Here is a 16,506-nt window from a genome sequence, read left to right as displayed (position 1 = left end):
GTAGCATAAGCAAGACATCCAAAGACTCAAATGTGTGAATAAGAAGGGAGTTTACCATATAGGCGCTTAAAAAGGTGTTTAACGTGATAATAGAGACGTAGGCAACCTGTTAGTAATATGGACAACAGTGGAAACACATTCTTCCCAAAAGTGTAAGGGAAGATGAGCTTGAAAACGAAGACTATGTGTTGACTCAAGGATATGTCTATGCTTATGCTCGATAACTCCATTTTGTTGTGATGTGTAAGTGCAAGAATGTTGGTAAGTTGTTCCTTGTTGTTTAAAAAAATCTCGCATAGAAAAAAAATCCCTCCCATTGTCAACCCGAATATTGACTATACTAGTATTAAAATGGGTTTTGACAAAAGAGAAGAAATTGGTAAGGAGATGTTGAGTTTCACTTTTATGATGCATGAAAGAAATCCAAGTGAAGGGAGAAAAATTATCCAAAACAGTCAAAAAATATTATGTACTACAAAGAGAAGGAACTTTATATGGTCCCCAAATATCACAATGAAGTAATTCAAAAGGTTTAATGGAAGAAACTAGACTGTTTGGAAAAGGAAGGCCTATCTGTTTTGCAAAAGTACAAACATTACAAATTTTATTTGACTCTAAGAGAAGTTTAACAAAGTTTTAGCCATGAAATCTAATCTAGATGGAGATGGATGTCCTAGATGTCGATGCCACAAGGTAGTAAAATTGTTCGAAGGAGGAGATGACTTGGTGACATGGGCTGCGAATGATGGAATGGGAATGTGTGACTTATTTGATGTCATTGCAAGCAAGTAATAAAGTCCACCTTGTTGTTTACGCAAACCAATTGTCATTCTCGTCATCAAAACCTGCAAAATACACCCAGAAGGAAAAAAAGTTATTGAACAATTTAAATTTCTTGTAACCTGACTTATTGACATCAAATCTACTTTGCAAGATGGTACCCCAAGCACATTTGTTAAAGAAACAATTGGACTTAAAGGTAAAGTTCCAACGGAGATAATATGAGTCTGATTACCATTTGGCATAACAATTGGTGGTAAAGAAGTGTTTTCTTTACTGTTGACAAGCAAAGTTGGTGAAGAAATAATGTGATCGGTGGCTCCACTATCAATTATAAGTTTAGGTGGGGACAAACCTGAAGGAATATTGGCGTTATTGACCTTATGATTAGTTGATGGAGATGATGCATTACCCTGCATAATAGACAACATTTGTTGAAGTTGTAGTTAAGTTAATCCATTCATTGTGGACTGCAATTGTTGCATCACTAGAGTCGTTGTGACATTATTTGCTAAAATTTTACTATTCCCATTGAGCTTAGAATAAGCATTATGGGTGACTCCATGTCTTAGGTGTTTAGGAGGATAACCGTGTAGTTTCCAACATGTTTCTTTTGTATGATGATCTCTATCACAATGAGAACAATGCAACGACTTTCGATTAGATGAATTAAAACAAGGAGAACCTTGTTTGTGGCCCACAACAAGGGTTGTTGGTTCATTCTTTTGAACAATCATGGCTGAAGCTTCTATTATGTCACATGTGGTGCCCAAATGTCATTGTTTTTCTTCTTGAATTATGGAAGAATAAGTCTGTGTAACATCAGACAATGGATTCATTAAGAGAAGTTGACCACAAATAGCACTATAAGAGTCATTCAACCCCAAAAGAAACTGTATCAATCTGGGCCTTTTATTGTCTATGCCACAAGTGCAGGTTGCATTACTATAGCAGCCTAACTCATCCCATAATTTCTTTAACTTCGTGTAATAGGTTGCGATTGTCATTTGATCTTGAGTCAAGCAAGCAATGTCTCTCTAATATGAAAAATTCGTGGTGCATGATTTTGAGAGAAGCGATTTTGAAGATCTTCTCAAACTTCATGAGCAGTGTAATAGACAATAACACTATCTATAATATCATGTATCAAAGAACTAAAGATCCAATTTGGATTTTGCATTTAAAGAGATTACCATAGTTCTTCGCCAAGTCGAAAAGTTTTCTCCATCTAGAAGTTTTGAAACAAGGACCATCCCGGGATGGTCAGAATGATGGAGAGAATAAAAACTATTGTATTTGGTTATTTTCCATCATTAGCCATGAAAACAATGATAGGAAAGAAAATGAATGATTGAGCATAAGATTGTTCCTGCTCTGATATCATGTAAAAGAAATAAATAGAAAGAATTATGTGTTATATTTTATTGAAAGGAAGAACAAAAATATATACATGAGAGAGTATCTATAATTAATATATATAATCCCTATCATTACGTTATTATTCCTATAATAATGCAAAACTACTCCAATAAATTAGCTATTTTAATAATTAAAATAATTTCTCATGATTTAATTTCTAACAAACATTAATATATTTTAAAAACTAAATAAAAAGTAGCATAGCAAAAATGAGAAAAAAATATCAATTTGGAATAGATGGAGAAAACTATTCGTAGGACGGTGATATAAGACGTGAAAAATGTAACAAAGTAGGTAGAAATAATTTGCAAAATGTTTCTACATCATTTATTGAAATAATTTATGTAACGTCCCAATTAAATAGATAAATCCAATTTAATAAAACGTCACATATATAAATATCCAGAGAGTACGAAGATTTAGGATATGAAGTACGCAGTTCCCCTAAACATATTCATAGCAAAAGAAAGAGGCTACACATGGCCTAAAGAAAGATACAGAGTCTCATCAAGGAGAAACTTAAACTACTAAAACTCCAAAAGCTGTGGGCCCCAAAGTGAGCCCGATTTCCATCCAAGATTCATCAAGCTGCAGCGTCTCTGCCCTCATTACCACTACCAGAGATTCTCACATCTACTCACACTAATGAAATTGATGATCATCGCAATAGAGAAAACCACACACAACATACAAGCGAGCGAAAGGGTAAGCTAGTGTAAAGAAATCTTACATCATAATAGTCAACATGCAATTTCACAGTCAGACACAAATAACAGACATTCACCCATAGATTTCCAAACCATTTGAGACTCCAAGACTTGACTATCTGGATACGTAAAATGAGGCACCACCACCAAGCAGTGGAATTACGTCCTAGCAATGAGCCGTCACCACGAGGCCTTCACGGAATTACACCCTTACAAGAGGCACCACCACGTGGCCTTCGTGGAATTACGTCCTGGCCTTGAGGCACCACCACGATACTCGCGTGGAATTACGTCTTTATGTTGAGGCACCACCATGAACTTGCACCACGAGGTTCATGGAATTAAGTCCAATAGGTGAGGCACCACCAGTGACTCCCATCAGGAAGGTCCATGTGATTACGTCCAACAGATGAGGCGCCACCAAGAGCTCTCACTACAAGAGTCATGGAATTACGCCCTACTCACACTTTGTACATGTTTCACCAACCAATCAGGAAGTTCCCATAATACTAATGTCATGTATAAACAACCAATCATACAACTCATGCTTTCCAATTCATACACAATAAAGTAACATACCATTTCCATCTCAACCTCATATATTAATCATGGCATCATCCCGCAAACCCTTCTTGTAAAGCATTTAGATCAGACAAGCAAGCCACACATCAGTGACCCATTCAAATATAGCACCAAAACCTGCCCCCAGTCTTGCTCAAGCTAATAGGTCTCGCTCAGGCGAGAGAGACCCTCTCGCTCAGGCGAGTCCCTTCTTGCCTAAGCGAGATTGCACCTAGCTCAAAAATGAAATCGAGTCGCCTGAGCGACCGTTCACGCAGAAAAGCTTGGGCGAGCCTCTGTTAGTCTCGCCTAGGCAAGACATGCTCGCTTGGGCAAGAAAACCAATGCCCGCCATTATTCATTCATACAACAGTCACGCAAACACGAAACCCAAAAGCTACAACGACATTTTCATTAACTCACAGTAGCATGCAGTCCACAGAATCATACAATAATATTAGAGCAAGCTAAAAACGACTAGACACACGGACCTTAGCTTCCCTTACTTGGAAATTGCTAGAGAAAGGGTTCGACTCCAACAGCGGGGACGCAACAGTTCCAGGAACAGATGAACAAGCTAGAACAAAAAAACGGGGCGAGTTTTAAAATGGTTCACCACGAACCCTAGCTAAGAACAAGAGCATACGAACGGAAAAGGGATGTAGGACTCGTAGGATACTTACACGAATCAAGAAGACGAAGTTGGACTCACTGGATCGAGATTGGGGTTAAACCCTAGCAGAGCTCTGGAGAAGAAAGGGGAGCGTGATGGCTGCGTTTTTTGTAGAGTGAAGGAAAAGGGTGAGACTAGGACAGATTAGGTCTGAATCCTCTTTTTGGGTCAGCTCTTAGACCCAATCGATTGGGGCAGCCCTTAAAATAAAAGGCAGAAAATAAATGCGTCTTACAATTTACACAAAAATATATATTTATATAAATTATTCTAACAAGTGGTTTAAAAATATTCTTATTGCTTATAAAATTATTATTATATACATTTTCAACATCGGTTTCATATAACCTAGTAAAACGGGTGACAAAAAATATATATTCCCCCCTTTTCGCAAACAAAAGATTTAATTATGAGAATAATTCGTATATTACAAAACATTGAACTCTCAAAACTGTAACTTTAGAAATATGATTTAATAAGTACAATAGTCACCAAATATGTTTTAATATGTTCAACGCTTTTACATTATTTACGAGTTCAGAGATCATTTAGATATTTTTTTATTTATATTTCTAGATACATCATGATCAAATATTTTATTAATAATTAATTTTAATGATAAAAAGTTATTGGTTACAGTTATCAATCTAGATACCAATTTGTAAAATAAAAATTTATTGATTACTAAAAGAGTCATTATTATGAATACAAAATTATAATGGGTTTTAAATTGATTTTTAAAATTTAGCTGCTAAAGAAAATTGGTCAATTAACATTAGTTACTAAAATTTTTACTACCAAAATAATTGATTTCTAAATTACTTTCTAATTAATTAGTGATCAATATATTGCCAATTATAACTTTTTATTTTATAAATCGGGTATCTAAATTTGTTATTATTGTGACTAACAATTTTTTATCACTAAAATTGATTGTTGATGAGATATTTTCTTATAGTGATACACTATAACAGAGTTATCAAATTTTAATGTGAATGATATATTATGTAAGGCCCATTAAAAATTCACTTCTTTTTTTTCTGCCCTAAAGTAAAGGGTTGCCCTTTTGTAATTGGGCCTAGGGCTGGCCCAAGTGATATAACCAAACCCTAATCTGACCTAACCCTCTTACTCTCACTATTCCACAGAACCAGCCGTCACCCCTCTTGGCCCCTCACAGAACGCTATGCTAGGGTTTGCTCTAGGTCTTCTCCGAGCTAACACACACCGGCTCCTACTCCACGTAAGTCACTCCTCAACTCATGCTCCTTATTTTCATGGTCTATGTTCACTGTTAACGTTAGGGTTTGGTAATAACCCGCCCCTTCGTTCGTTCCAGCTTGTTGACCATCCTAGGGACAGTTTTGCTCACTGTGTGCGTGTCGGACCGTTCCGCTAGCTTGATTTCCAGGTACGGGAAGTTAGGGTTTTGAGTTCTATTGTTTGTATGGATAAATTACTGTTCTAGTGCATGAAGTGCTTGATATGCTTGGTTGAATCGGAAAGACACATCTGTTGCAGGTGAATCAGGGCGAGAGCTGTTAATCTCGCCCAGGCGAGTCGGACTCGCCTAAGCGAGTCTGACGAAGGCTCACCCAAACTAGTTTGCGCGAAAGGTCGCCCAGGCGACCCGCTCCAATTTTTGAGCGAGCAAACAACTCGCCTAGGCGAGAGGGGTCTCGCCTAAGCGAGATCCCGCGTTGTTTTCCTGCTCCTGTTTTGAGCCCTTGCCTAGGCGGAGGGGGACTCGCCTGAGCGAGACTGTCTCGCCTGAGCGAGACTGTCTCGCCTGAGCGAGACCCTTCAGCCTGAGCGAGGAGTTGAGCGAGACAGTGCTGTGTTTGGATGTTTGTTGATTCCTGGATGATTGGTTTTGGTTTGGGTATGAATGTTATGATGAGGGACATGTATATAATGGAGTATGATGTATACGTAGCATGATTCATGAATTATAAATGATGGGTTTGGTATGAGTATCGGCATGTGAACTAAATGAGATGGGTGTTATTAAAGTGGCATGATAATGAGATGAGTTGGATTCTATGTACATTGATGGATTACGATGAGTTGGAATGAGTTGGACCTGGAAACATGAAAGGTAATGGCTTTAAAGGTTGACATAATGAATGTATCCTTGCATGGTGAATATTATTTGACTGTATGATAGTGTTTTGTCTGTGTCAGTGCATAATTCCTTGGGGTCTCTAGGTGAGACTTTCAGGGTCGCGCTTCAGTGGTCGGGACGTAATTTCATGGCCCCTGTTAGTGGGTGTCTATGGTGGTGCCCCATCGGTATAACTAGGTAAGGATTCAAGGTAAGGTTGCATTCTGACACTCTAAGGAGTCAGTTAGTCTCACCTAGAGCGAACTGACTCTTGTGGTGAGAGTAGCAGGAGGCCTGAAATCTTTTAAGGGCTAACCTTGTGGTGAGGGAAATTGATTTATTGTAACACTGTAACACATAGCTCGGGGGTGAGCAGCTCGAGGGTGAGCAGAGGTATCCACCATAAGTGCAAGCATCCGCTGAATCCGACCAAGTTATATGTATCCAGATGAGTCGAGTCGTAGTGTATTGTTTGGAAGGTCGTAATATGCTTGTGTAACGTATGTATGATGGACTGCAAATATGTATCTGACTTCATTGATGAAATGATTTCATGCTTTAGCTTACCCTGTTTTCTTTGTTGTGTGATTTGTTGTGGGGTACTCTCTTTTGCGATGATCATCAACTTGTTGGTGTGAGCAGATGCGAGAAACACCCATAGGCAACAGGAGGGTGGAGATTCCGCTGCATAGTCCGCGTGGACTAGTTTATATTTTCTGTATGAGTTTATCTAGGGCTGCGACCCATGAAATAAATGGTTTTGGATTTATATACATTTAGTTAACTCTTTATCCGGTTTTCTTTTGAGCATCATGGTGTGCCATGGATCGTTGGGAGTTTAGTTTCAAACTCCCGAGCTGCGCTTGTATGTTATTTTATGCGACGCTATATTTAATTTCGCTTATAAATTAAATGGGATATTACATATTACATACAATTTTAGTGATATGATTCAATAGTAATTTTGTTCTTATATTCGAAAAAATAATTTAATATTTTTTCTATTTATTTTTTATGCAATATGGTCTTTATTATAATTATCCATTCTTTTTTACGTGTTTAGCTTCCAATTACACAGATAAAATAAGGTGAATGACGTTAATATTGATTTAAGGAAATTAATCGCATTAAATCATATTATATATATATATATATATATATATATATATATATATATATATATAAAGATCATATTGAGTATAAAATAAATAGAAGAAAAATATTAAATTACTCCGCCAAATATAAAAATAAAAAAAGCCATTAAGTCTAACAATATATCTTAAAAGAGTTGTGGTTAAAATAATATTAAAGATGAATCTTCATTTTCTAACTATAATCAACATTTTTTTTCTTCATCTAAAAAAGAAAAATAACGAAAGATCTGTCTTAAGATTGGAACAAAATCATTTGTAGAATTCGTATATTTGTTTGTTGAAAAAACATAAGAATCTTTAATACGTGTAGATTAAAATCTTTGAAAAAGAAATCACGTAGATTAAAATGATCTCACTATAATGTGAGTCACATCGCATCTCAAGATTCATGTGATGCTAGGTTAAATTGGACAACAACATTAAAAACACGTATTACACATGATTAATGTGTTGGTCACAACAGAATATATCAAACTAATTTTTTTGCTTTTGCGAGAACCTTATTCTCACACAACCCATATACAGTATGAAATCAAAGTCCTGAAATGCATGCATATGGAGGTGCGTAAGAATCCGACACTCTTCCATATTAATAAGGTTCACGAGAAAATAAATTAAATAAATGAATTTTTGCAAAAAATAAAATTAATTCATGTGTAAACTAATTTAGAAACTATTTCACATATTTTTTTTCTAAAATCTTTACTTGTGTGCAAGTTAATTATAATTTATGAGTTTTTTTTTCTTCTATAATAGAACTTTTGTAAACGTGTTTTAACGCTCATATTCTTTTTTTTTTTTCTAACAACCATGGTGATGAGGTTTTTAAATTACTTAAACTTTTACTTCTAAATTGGCCTAATGTTAAATTCATGGTTTAAAAATGAAATATTCTTGCTCCCGTCAAAAAAAAAAAAAAACCGAAAATAAACTAATGTAAGTATAATAATTTTTCCTTCTACCTAATTTATCATATAAATCATGATAATAATATATAAAAATATATAAAGTCATGTATATATTCACTTACAAGTCCCTCTTCACTTATAATCTTGACTGAAATAAAGCTACATATATCTTAATTTAAATTAATGATGGTCAAATTTGAAAAACTATCACTAATAACCCCTCAAAACAAGAACATAAATATTAAGTCGTTAATATTTGACTTACATATAAATTTTTTTTACTTTTAATAGTTTATATGTATATAAAGAGAAAGGGTGTATGTGTAGTTAATGATATGTTTTATATTATTCCTATGATTGTTCTATTTTCATGTCTCCTTAAAATATAGTAATTTTTATTTTTAGATAAATATGGTAATTTTGTTTTTATTATGTTTTTTTTTTGTCATACTATTTTAAATTTGTATCACTTATTTAAACAAAATTATTCATCTCAACAAGAACAAAAGAAAATAGTAACGATCGACAAAAATTGTAAGGATAACAAAAATAAAAAGTACAAAAATTAAAAACAAATTTTCTATTTATAAATACTTAAAACTTATGTAAAAATATTTATATTTTATTATTAACTATTTCAAACCTAACTAGTGTGAAAGTAAGTAACCATATTCTTCTTTCTAGAAACAAATCGCATCTTTGTTTCTGTTAGGCAAATATGCAGTAATAGCTCAAAAAATATCTCTTATTGGGTGGAGAAGATTAACTGAGAACCTTTTTTGTTTATATATATATATATATATATATATATATATATATATATATATATATATATATATATATATATATATATATATATATATATATATATATATATATATATATATATATATATATAATTAAAACCCTCGAATCAAACCCTATACTTTTATAGTAGGAGACTATTAAAGAAGATATTTAAGCGAGCTTATGTGTAAGAATTTTTAAGTAAAAAGAATAACATTTATTTTCTTCATAAATTAGTTTATAAGAATTATTTCATGTAATATTTTTAAAATTTAACTTTTAACTTCTACATTTTTATATCCAAATTTATTTAACATGCACTAGTGCAATTTAAAATTTAAATTGTTTTATATATCTCGGTTGTAGCGAAAATGAAACACATAAGAGTGTGATGACAAATTTGTAATTTAAGCGAATTTTTATGTTTTAGTTATTTAAATAATCAAAATATAAATGGTTTTCTGTTTCGGTTCATAAAGAATAGAAATCTAATAACTCTATAATTTTTCAAAATTTTGTTATTTTGAATTTTGAATTTGATCGTAAAAATTTGGGCTTTGATCGCTTTAAAATCGAAACATAAAATTTTTATGCTTCGACTTTTATAGATCATATATCTATATAGGTTTGTTAAATTTAAAAAATTGCATAGAGATAATGAATTGGGTTTTGTGTGAGTAAAAGTGCTTTCATGTAGAGAGTTTTGTGAGTGAGAGGGGATGAGAAATTAAAAATGTAAAGATATAGTGACCAACCCTTAATTTGGTCGTCAATCTCGTTATAAAAATCTAAGACTTTTATTTTGTGATCAATACTAAACTCATTACTAACATAACATTTTTTCTTTTCGGTCATCAATTTGCTTGCTGAAAACAACAATTTCATTTTAATGAATATAGCCATCAATTTAGTACGAACTTTTAGCTACTAAAATTATTGTTCGTTATTTTCCTAATCAAATTAATGTCACTATAAATTTAATCCGTTGCTGTTTTGTTTATTAAATTGCAACAAATGTCATTTAGCGGCTATTATAATCCCAACTTGTAACCTACTTATTTTAGTGGTTAAATTTTGTTACCAAATGACATATTCATTGTAGTGAGCATGAAAATTTGAAGAAAGAATAGTGTAAGTTCATTAAGAAAATAATTATTTGTTAGAGGCATCATTGTAACATCTCAAAATTTGTACTCCAGTGTTTTCAGTGTATCAATACCTAAAAGTTTATGATACATCATTTTTGTAGGCGTTGCGACTAGTATAATAAATTTTGAACAGATAAAAAAAAAATTTAATTATTCAAGAAATCAAAATTTAAGTGTTTGTAATTTAAAAAAAAAACAAAAACATATGTTTTGCCTTTATTATTATTATTATAATAATAATATTTATAACCTCGTCCAAATGGATCTTTATTATATGCATAGAACACTTTATATAAGGTAAACAAAAGAATTGTTTTTAAGTTGAATCTCCACCACCACGTCACAGTTCACGCGCATGCACTGGCAAAATGGCAAATCACAATTAATGCCATGATAAGTTAATATTAACTTCAGATTGGATAAACAAAAAAAAAATCTGTATGGGCCAATCTTTAACAAACGAAACCAAACCAAAGAAGCATTGAAACAGAAACGAGATAGTGCAATTTAAACTAAGTGTAATCATTACAAAATATAGTATAAATATGGATGAAGTGAATCCAAATGGGGAGAGACAGTGAAGAAAAAAAAAAGAAGAGGGAGGAGAAGCAGAGTCTTTGCAAGCGTGAGAAAAGAAAGAGAAGAAAAATAAAATACAAAGATCATCTTCAAAAGTATATCTTCCATAGCTAAGGGAAGGGAAGGAGACATCTATCATTTTATCTTTTTACTTTAATTATTTTGTTATCTGTTCATAATTATTTTTATCTCTTTATTTACCTTAAGTGAGGTGTCCCTAACCTCATTCTATTTTATATTTAGTTCCCAATCCTATTTATTTATTTATATTCATCTCCAGTTATGCACTGGTCCTATTTATTTAATGTATATTTACTCTCATTTACTTATTTATATTTATCTCTAGTTACGTGTTGACCATTTTTATTCATTTATATCTATCTTAATTATTCATTGATCCTATCTATTTATTTATTTATATAATTATATGGTTTAATATTGAAATAAAAATTATGATAAATAAAGATTTGATTATTGTAGTTGGAGGTATGACCTTGGGGATTTAAACGAGTTAGTATCACTCAAGATGAGATGTTCTTGAGTTACTTTGTTGGCCATGAGCTCATTTATCCTGACTAGTCACTACAAAATTAATCAATGTCTTTATAAAAGTATAATAAAAATTCAGTTTCATGGACTTGGGAGAATTTTTATTTTATTTTATTTTATTAGGATATGTTATTTTTTTTTGTGATATTTGTCTCACTTCCCTATTTCTTTTTGATTGTGTGCGAAAAACAAAATTTTATAACATTATCATAGATGGCTGCTCCGAACACGCCTGATCCCTTCTTCACCGACATTGTGGCTGTTTTTCCGGGAAATGCATGGCAAACCAATGTAGTGAATAATTCTGTAACATTTCAGGGAACGGGAAACTCTACCATTACTTTTCTCTCTGCTCTGAATGCACCGATTGTCATCGAAGGACAAATCGGAGTTACCTTTTATTTACCCCCAACAGTCCAAGTGAATCCTATCCATAACCTTTTCCCTCCACCTGTTTGATAAACCGTATATGAGGGGGAAACTGTAAATAAATAATCCTTCTTCCTCTTCTAGTATAGGAAATATAAAATGTACTAAACAATGTGGATATAGGAAGTATATAGCATTGTAAATATATATATATATATATATATACATATATATATATATATATATATATATAAATGTGAATATTTTAAATATAATTATATATTAGTGTATAAATTATTGCCTCTAAATTCTTATAAGTATACTGTAATAAATAAATAAATAGAATTTTTTTTTATCGTCACATTAGATGGTATCATAGCAACGTTTCATGCGAGATCTGTGAAATGTGCTCATTATATATATATATATATATATATATATATATATATATATATATATATATATATATATATATTTTTTTTTTTTTCTTTCTAACTCATACAGTTCCAGATGGCAAACATTAGAAGAAACAATGAATTAACTGAAGCAATGCAAGCTATCCGAGACATGGCTGCTGCTTTAATGAGGAATCAAAGACCTGAAGGAAACCCTGAATCACAAGGATTAGCTGAATTTAGGAGAAACAAACCCCCACAATTCTCTGGAGGATATGATCCAGAAAAGGCTGAATTATGGATTAAAGAAATGGAGAAAATATTTCGAGTTATGAATTGTGCGGACAACCAAAAGGTGAATTATGTTGTATTTATGTTAATAGGAGAAGCCGAATATTGGTGGGATGGTACCAGGAGATTACTTGAAGGAGGAAGAATAATTATTACCTGGGATGTATTTAGAACAAGGTTTTTAGAAAAATATTTCCCTAATGATGTGAGGAGAGCAAAAGAAATAGAGTTCATGCAGTTGAAGCAAGGAAGTATGACTGTAGGAGAATATGCTTCCAAGTTTGAAGAATTAGGAAAATACTCTACTTTCTTTTATCACCCAGAGGAAAGGATGAAATGTATAAAATTTGAAAATGGACTTAGAGATGAATTGAGAAAAGCAGTAGGGATACTAGAAATTGTTGATTTTCCTATGCTTATTCACAAGTGTAGATTTTTGGAAGATTTTGAGAACAACCAAAATATCAAACCAAAGTATTTTGGACCCCAGACAAATAAAAATAAACGCAATGAGGGAAAACCTTACAATCGCCCACAATGGAGGACCCAATCCAACCAATCTTCATCAGGAAATTCTAGTAGACTTGTATATGATCATATCAGATGCTTTAAATGCGGACAAGGTCATCATGCTAAAGATTGTCACCTTAAAGGACCAGTCTGTTTCAAGTGTGGGAAACCTGGTCACATATTCTCTGAGTGTGGACAACAGAAGCCACATTTCAATCCAACTGCAACCAAGACAAGACCGACCACAACAGGAAGAGTGTACACCATGACTGGAGCTGAAGCTGCTAAAAACCATGATCTAATTCAAGGTATGTGTTTTATTAAAGGAAAAACTTTAAATGTACTGTATGACTCAGGTGCAACTCACTCATTCATTTCCAATCATTGTGTTCAACATCTTAATATGTCGACCTCTTTTCTAAAAACTAGTTTGGTTGTTTCAACTCCCACAAATGACTCAGTAATAACCAATAGAGTTTGTTTAGACTGTCCACTGTTCATTGAGAATACAAAATTCCTTGTAAATTTAATATGTCTACCTTTATCTCAATTAGATGTAATCTTAGGTATGGACTGGTTATCTTCCAATCAAGTCCTTTTGGATTGTGCTAAGAAATCAGTGATATTTCCAAACTCTGAGAATCTTCTAAAATCACCTACCAATTCAAAAAGTGAGCCTTTAAGGAATGAAATTCAAGGGTACTTGTTATTATCTTCTATGGAAATAAAAAAGGAAGTTGAGTTGAAAAATATAGCAGTTGTTCAAAATTTTCCTGAAGTCTTTCCCAATGATATTCCTGGTTTACCACCTAACAGAGAAATTGAATTTTCCATAGATCTGATGCCTGGAGTTGGACCAATCTCTATGGCACCATATAGGATGTCACCCTCTGAATTAGTAGAATTGAAAAAACAATTAGAAGAGTTACTTGAAAAACAGTTCATTCGTCCTAGTGTGTCACCTTGGGGAGCCCTTGTTTTGTTAGTTAAAAAGAAAGATGAAAGTTTTAGGTTGTGCGTAGATTACCGTCAATTAAATAAATTCACCATAAAGAATAAATACCATCTTCCTAGAATAGATGACTTGATGGACCAATTGAGAGGAGCCTCTGTATTTTCTAAGATAGATTTAAGGTCCGGATATCATCAGATTAGAGTAAAAGCAGAAGACATACAAAAAACTGCTTTCAGAACTAGGTATGGTCATTATGAATATCAAGTGATGCCTTTTGGTGTGACCAATGCTCCTGCAATATTCATGGATTACATGAATAGGATCTTTCATCCATTTTTAGATCAATTTGTGGTTGTTTTTATAGATGACATTCTTATTTACTCTAAGACTCTTGAGGAACATGAGGAACACCTTCGAATTGTCTTGCAAATCTTGAAAGAAAAGAAATTGTATGCTAAATTGTCTAAGTGTGAATTCTGGTTAGAGGAAGTAAAATTCTTAGGACATGTGATTTCCAATAACGGAGTGTCAGTGGATCCGAACAAAGTAGAAGCAGTTTTACAATGGGAACCACCAAAAACAGTGACTGAGATTCGCAGTTTTCTCGGTTTGGCAGGATATTATAGGAGATTCATTGAGGGATTTTCTAAAATAACTTTGCCTTGAACCCAACTCACCAAAAAGGGCCAAGCTTTTGTGTGGACAGAAAAATGTGAAAATAGTTTTCAAGAACTCAAGAAAAGATTAACCACTTCTCCTGTTTTAGCATTACCTGATCCTACTGGACACTTTGTTATATTTTGTGATGCTTCCAAAATGGGATTAGGTTGTGTTCTTATGCAAGATAGAAGGGTAGTGGCATATAGTTCCAGGCAACTGAGAACACATGAGAAAAATTACCCAACCCATGATCTAGAACTAGCTGCCATTGTTTTTGCACTTAAGATATGGAGACATTATGTTTATGGTGGAAAGTTTGAAGTTTTTAGTGATCATAAGAGTCTCAAATACTTGTTTGACCAAAAAGAATTAAATATGAGACAATGAAGATGGATGGAATTTCTGAAAGATTATGATTTTGAATTACAGTACCACCCAGGTAAGGCAAATGTAGTGGCAGATGCGTTAAGCAGAAAATCTTTACATGTCTCTTCACTAATGATTCATGAAATGAATTTGTTAGAAAAATTTAGAGACATGAATTTGTCGGTCACCCTAAGCCATGATAAAATGCAATTAAACTCCATTCAGATCATTAACAATTTACAAAAGCAAATCCATGAGGCACAAGAAAGTGATGAGTTAATTAATAAGAAAAAGAAATTGATAGGTCAAAGGGGTGGGGAGAATTTTGGCATAGATAAAACCGAAACTTTAAGATTTAAGGACAGGATGTGTGTACCCAATAATGAGGAAATTAAGGAAATGATTCTAGAAGAAGCACATAAAAGCAAATTAAGCATACATCCGGGCACAACAAAAATGTATCAAGATCTCAAGAAAATGTTTTGGTGGCCCAAAATGAAAAAGGAAGTGGCGCAATATGTAGCAAAATGTCTAGTTTGTCAAAAAGCTAAAATAGAACACCAAAAGCCAGCAGGAATGCTACAATCCTTAGATATACCTGAATGGAAATGGGATAGTATAGCAATGGATTTTGTAGTTGGCCTCCCACGAACCGTTCAAAAATTTGATTCCATATGAGTTATCGTGGATAGGTTAACAAAGTCTGCTCATTTCTTACCCATTAACATTAGGTATTCATTGGAAAAATTGACTGATTTATACATAAGAGAAATTGTCAGGTTACATGGAGTTCCAATAAGTATTATATCTGATAGGGACCCTAGATTCACTTCAAAATTTTGGGGAAGTTTACATCAAGCCTTAGGTACCAAGCTTCACCTTAGCTCAGCTTATCATCCCCAAACTGATGGACAATCTGAACGAACCATTCAATCTTTGGAAGATTTGCTGAGAGCTTGTGTGTTAGAAAATTCTGATAGTTGGGATCGATACCTGCCTTTGATTGAGTTCACCTATAACAACAGTTTCCATTCCAGCATAGGTATGGCACCTTATGAAGCATTATATGGGAGAAAATGTAGAACACCTTTGTGTTGGTTTGAGACCGGTGATAATTTAGTATTAGGTCCTGACATGATTCAACAGACAACAGAGAAAATCATAATGATCAGGGACAAATTGAGAGCAACTCAAAGTAGACAGAAAAGTTATGCTGACAAGAAAAGACGACCTCTTGAATTTCAAGAAGGTGATCATGTATTCTTGAAAGTAACACCAACCACTGGAATTGGTAGAGTGATGAAAACAAAGAAACTCACTCCCCGGTTTATTGACCCTTACCAAATTCTTAGAAAAATAGGTCCTGTTGCTTATCAAATTTGCTTACCTACGTTCCTTTCCAACCTTCATAATGTCTTTCATGTGTCTCAATTAAGAAAATATATTTCTGATCCAACTCATGTGATAAGACCTGATACAGTACAATTAAAGAATAACCTTACATTTGACGCAATACCTGTACAAATTATGGACAAGAAGGTCAAAGAATTGAGAGGCAGACAGATCCCTCTAGTGAAGGTCATCTAGAATGA

General features: G+C 33.3%; 1 protein-coding gene and 1 pseudogene across 1 annotated transcript; one reads left to right on the top strand and one right to left on the bottom strand.

Moving 5' to 3' along the window:
- Window positions 1–614: 614 nt before the first annotated feature.
- LOC146880938 (uncharacterized) lies at window positions 615–2,033 on the bottom strand (annotated as a pseudogene).
- A 10,214-nt stretch (window positions 2,034–12,247) lies between these two features.
- On the top strand, window positions 12,248–16,506 carry LOC146880937 (uncharacterized). Its single transcript, XM_085668713.1, has 2 exons — window positions 12,248–13,241; window positions 16,439–16,506. Exons 1-2 carry the CDS (start codon window positions 12,248–12,250, stop codon window positions 16,504–16,506), a joined length of 1,062 nt encoding a protein of 353 aa, XP_085524839.1.

This window comes from Vigna unguiculata, chromosome 11 (genome assembly GCF_037176805.1).
Source record: "Vigna unguiculata cultivar grain cowpea cultivar isolate G323 ecotype 2 chromosome 11, ASM3717680v1, whole genome shotgun sequence".
Lineage (NCBI taxonomy): Eukaryota > Viridiplantae > Streptophyta > Magnoliopsida > Fabales > Fabaceae > Vigna > Vigna unguiculata.
This window is presented reverse-complemented; position numbering and strand designations above follow the sequence as displayed.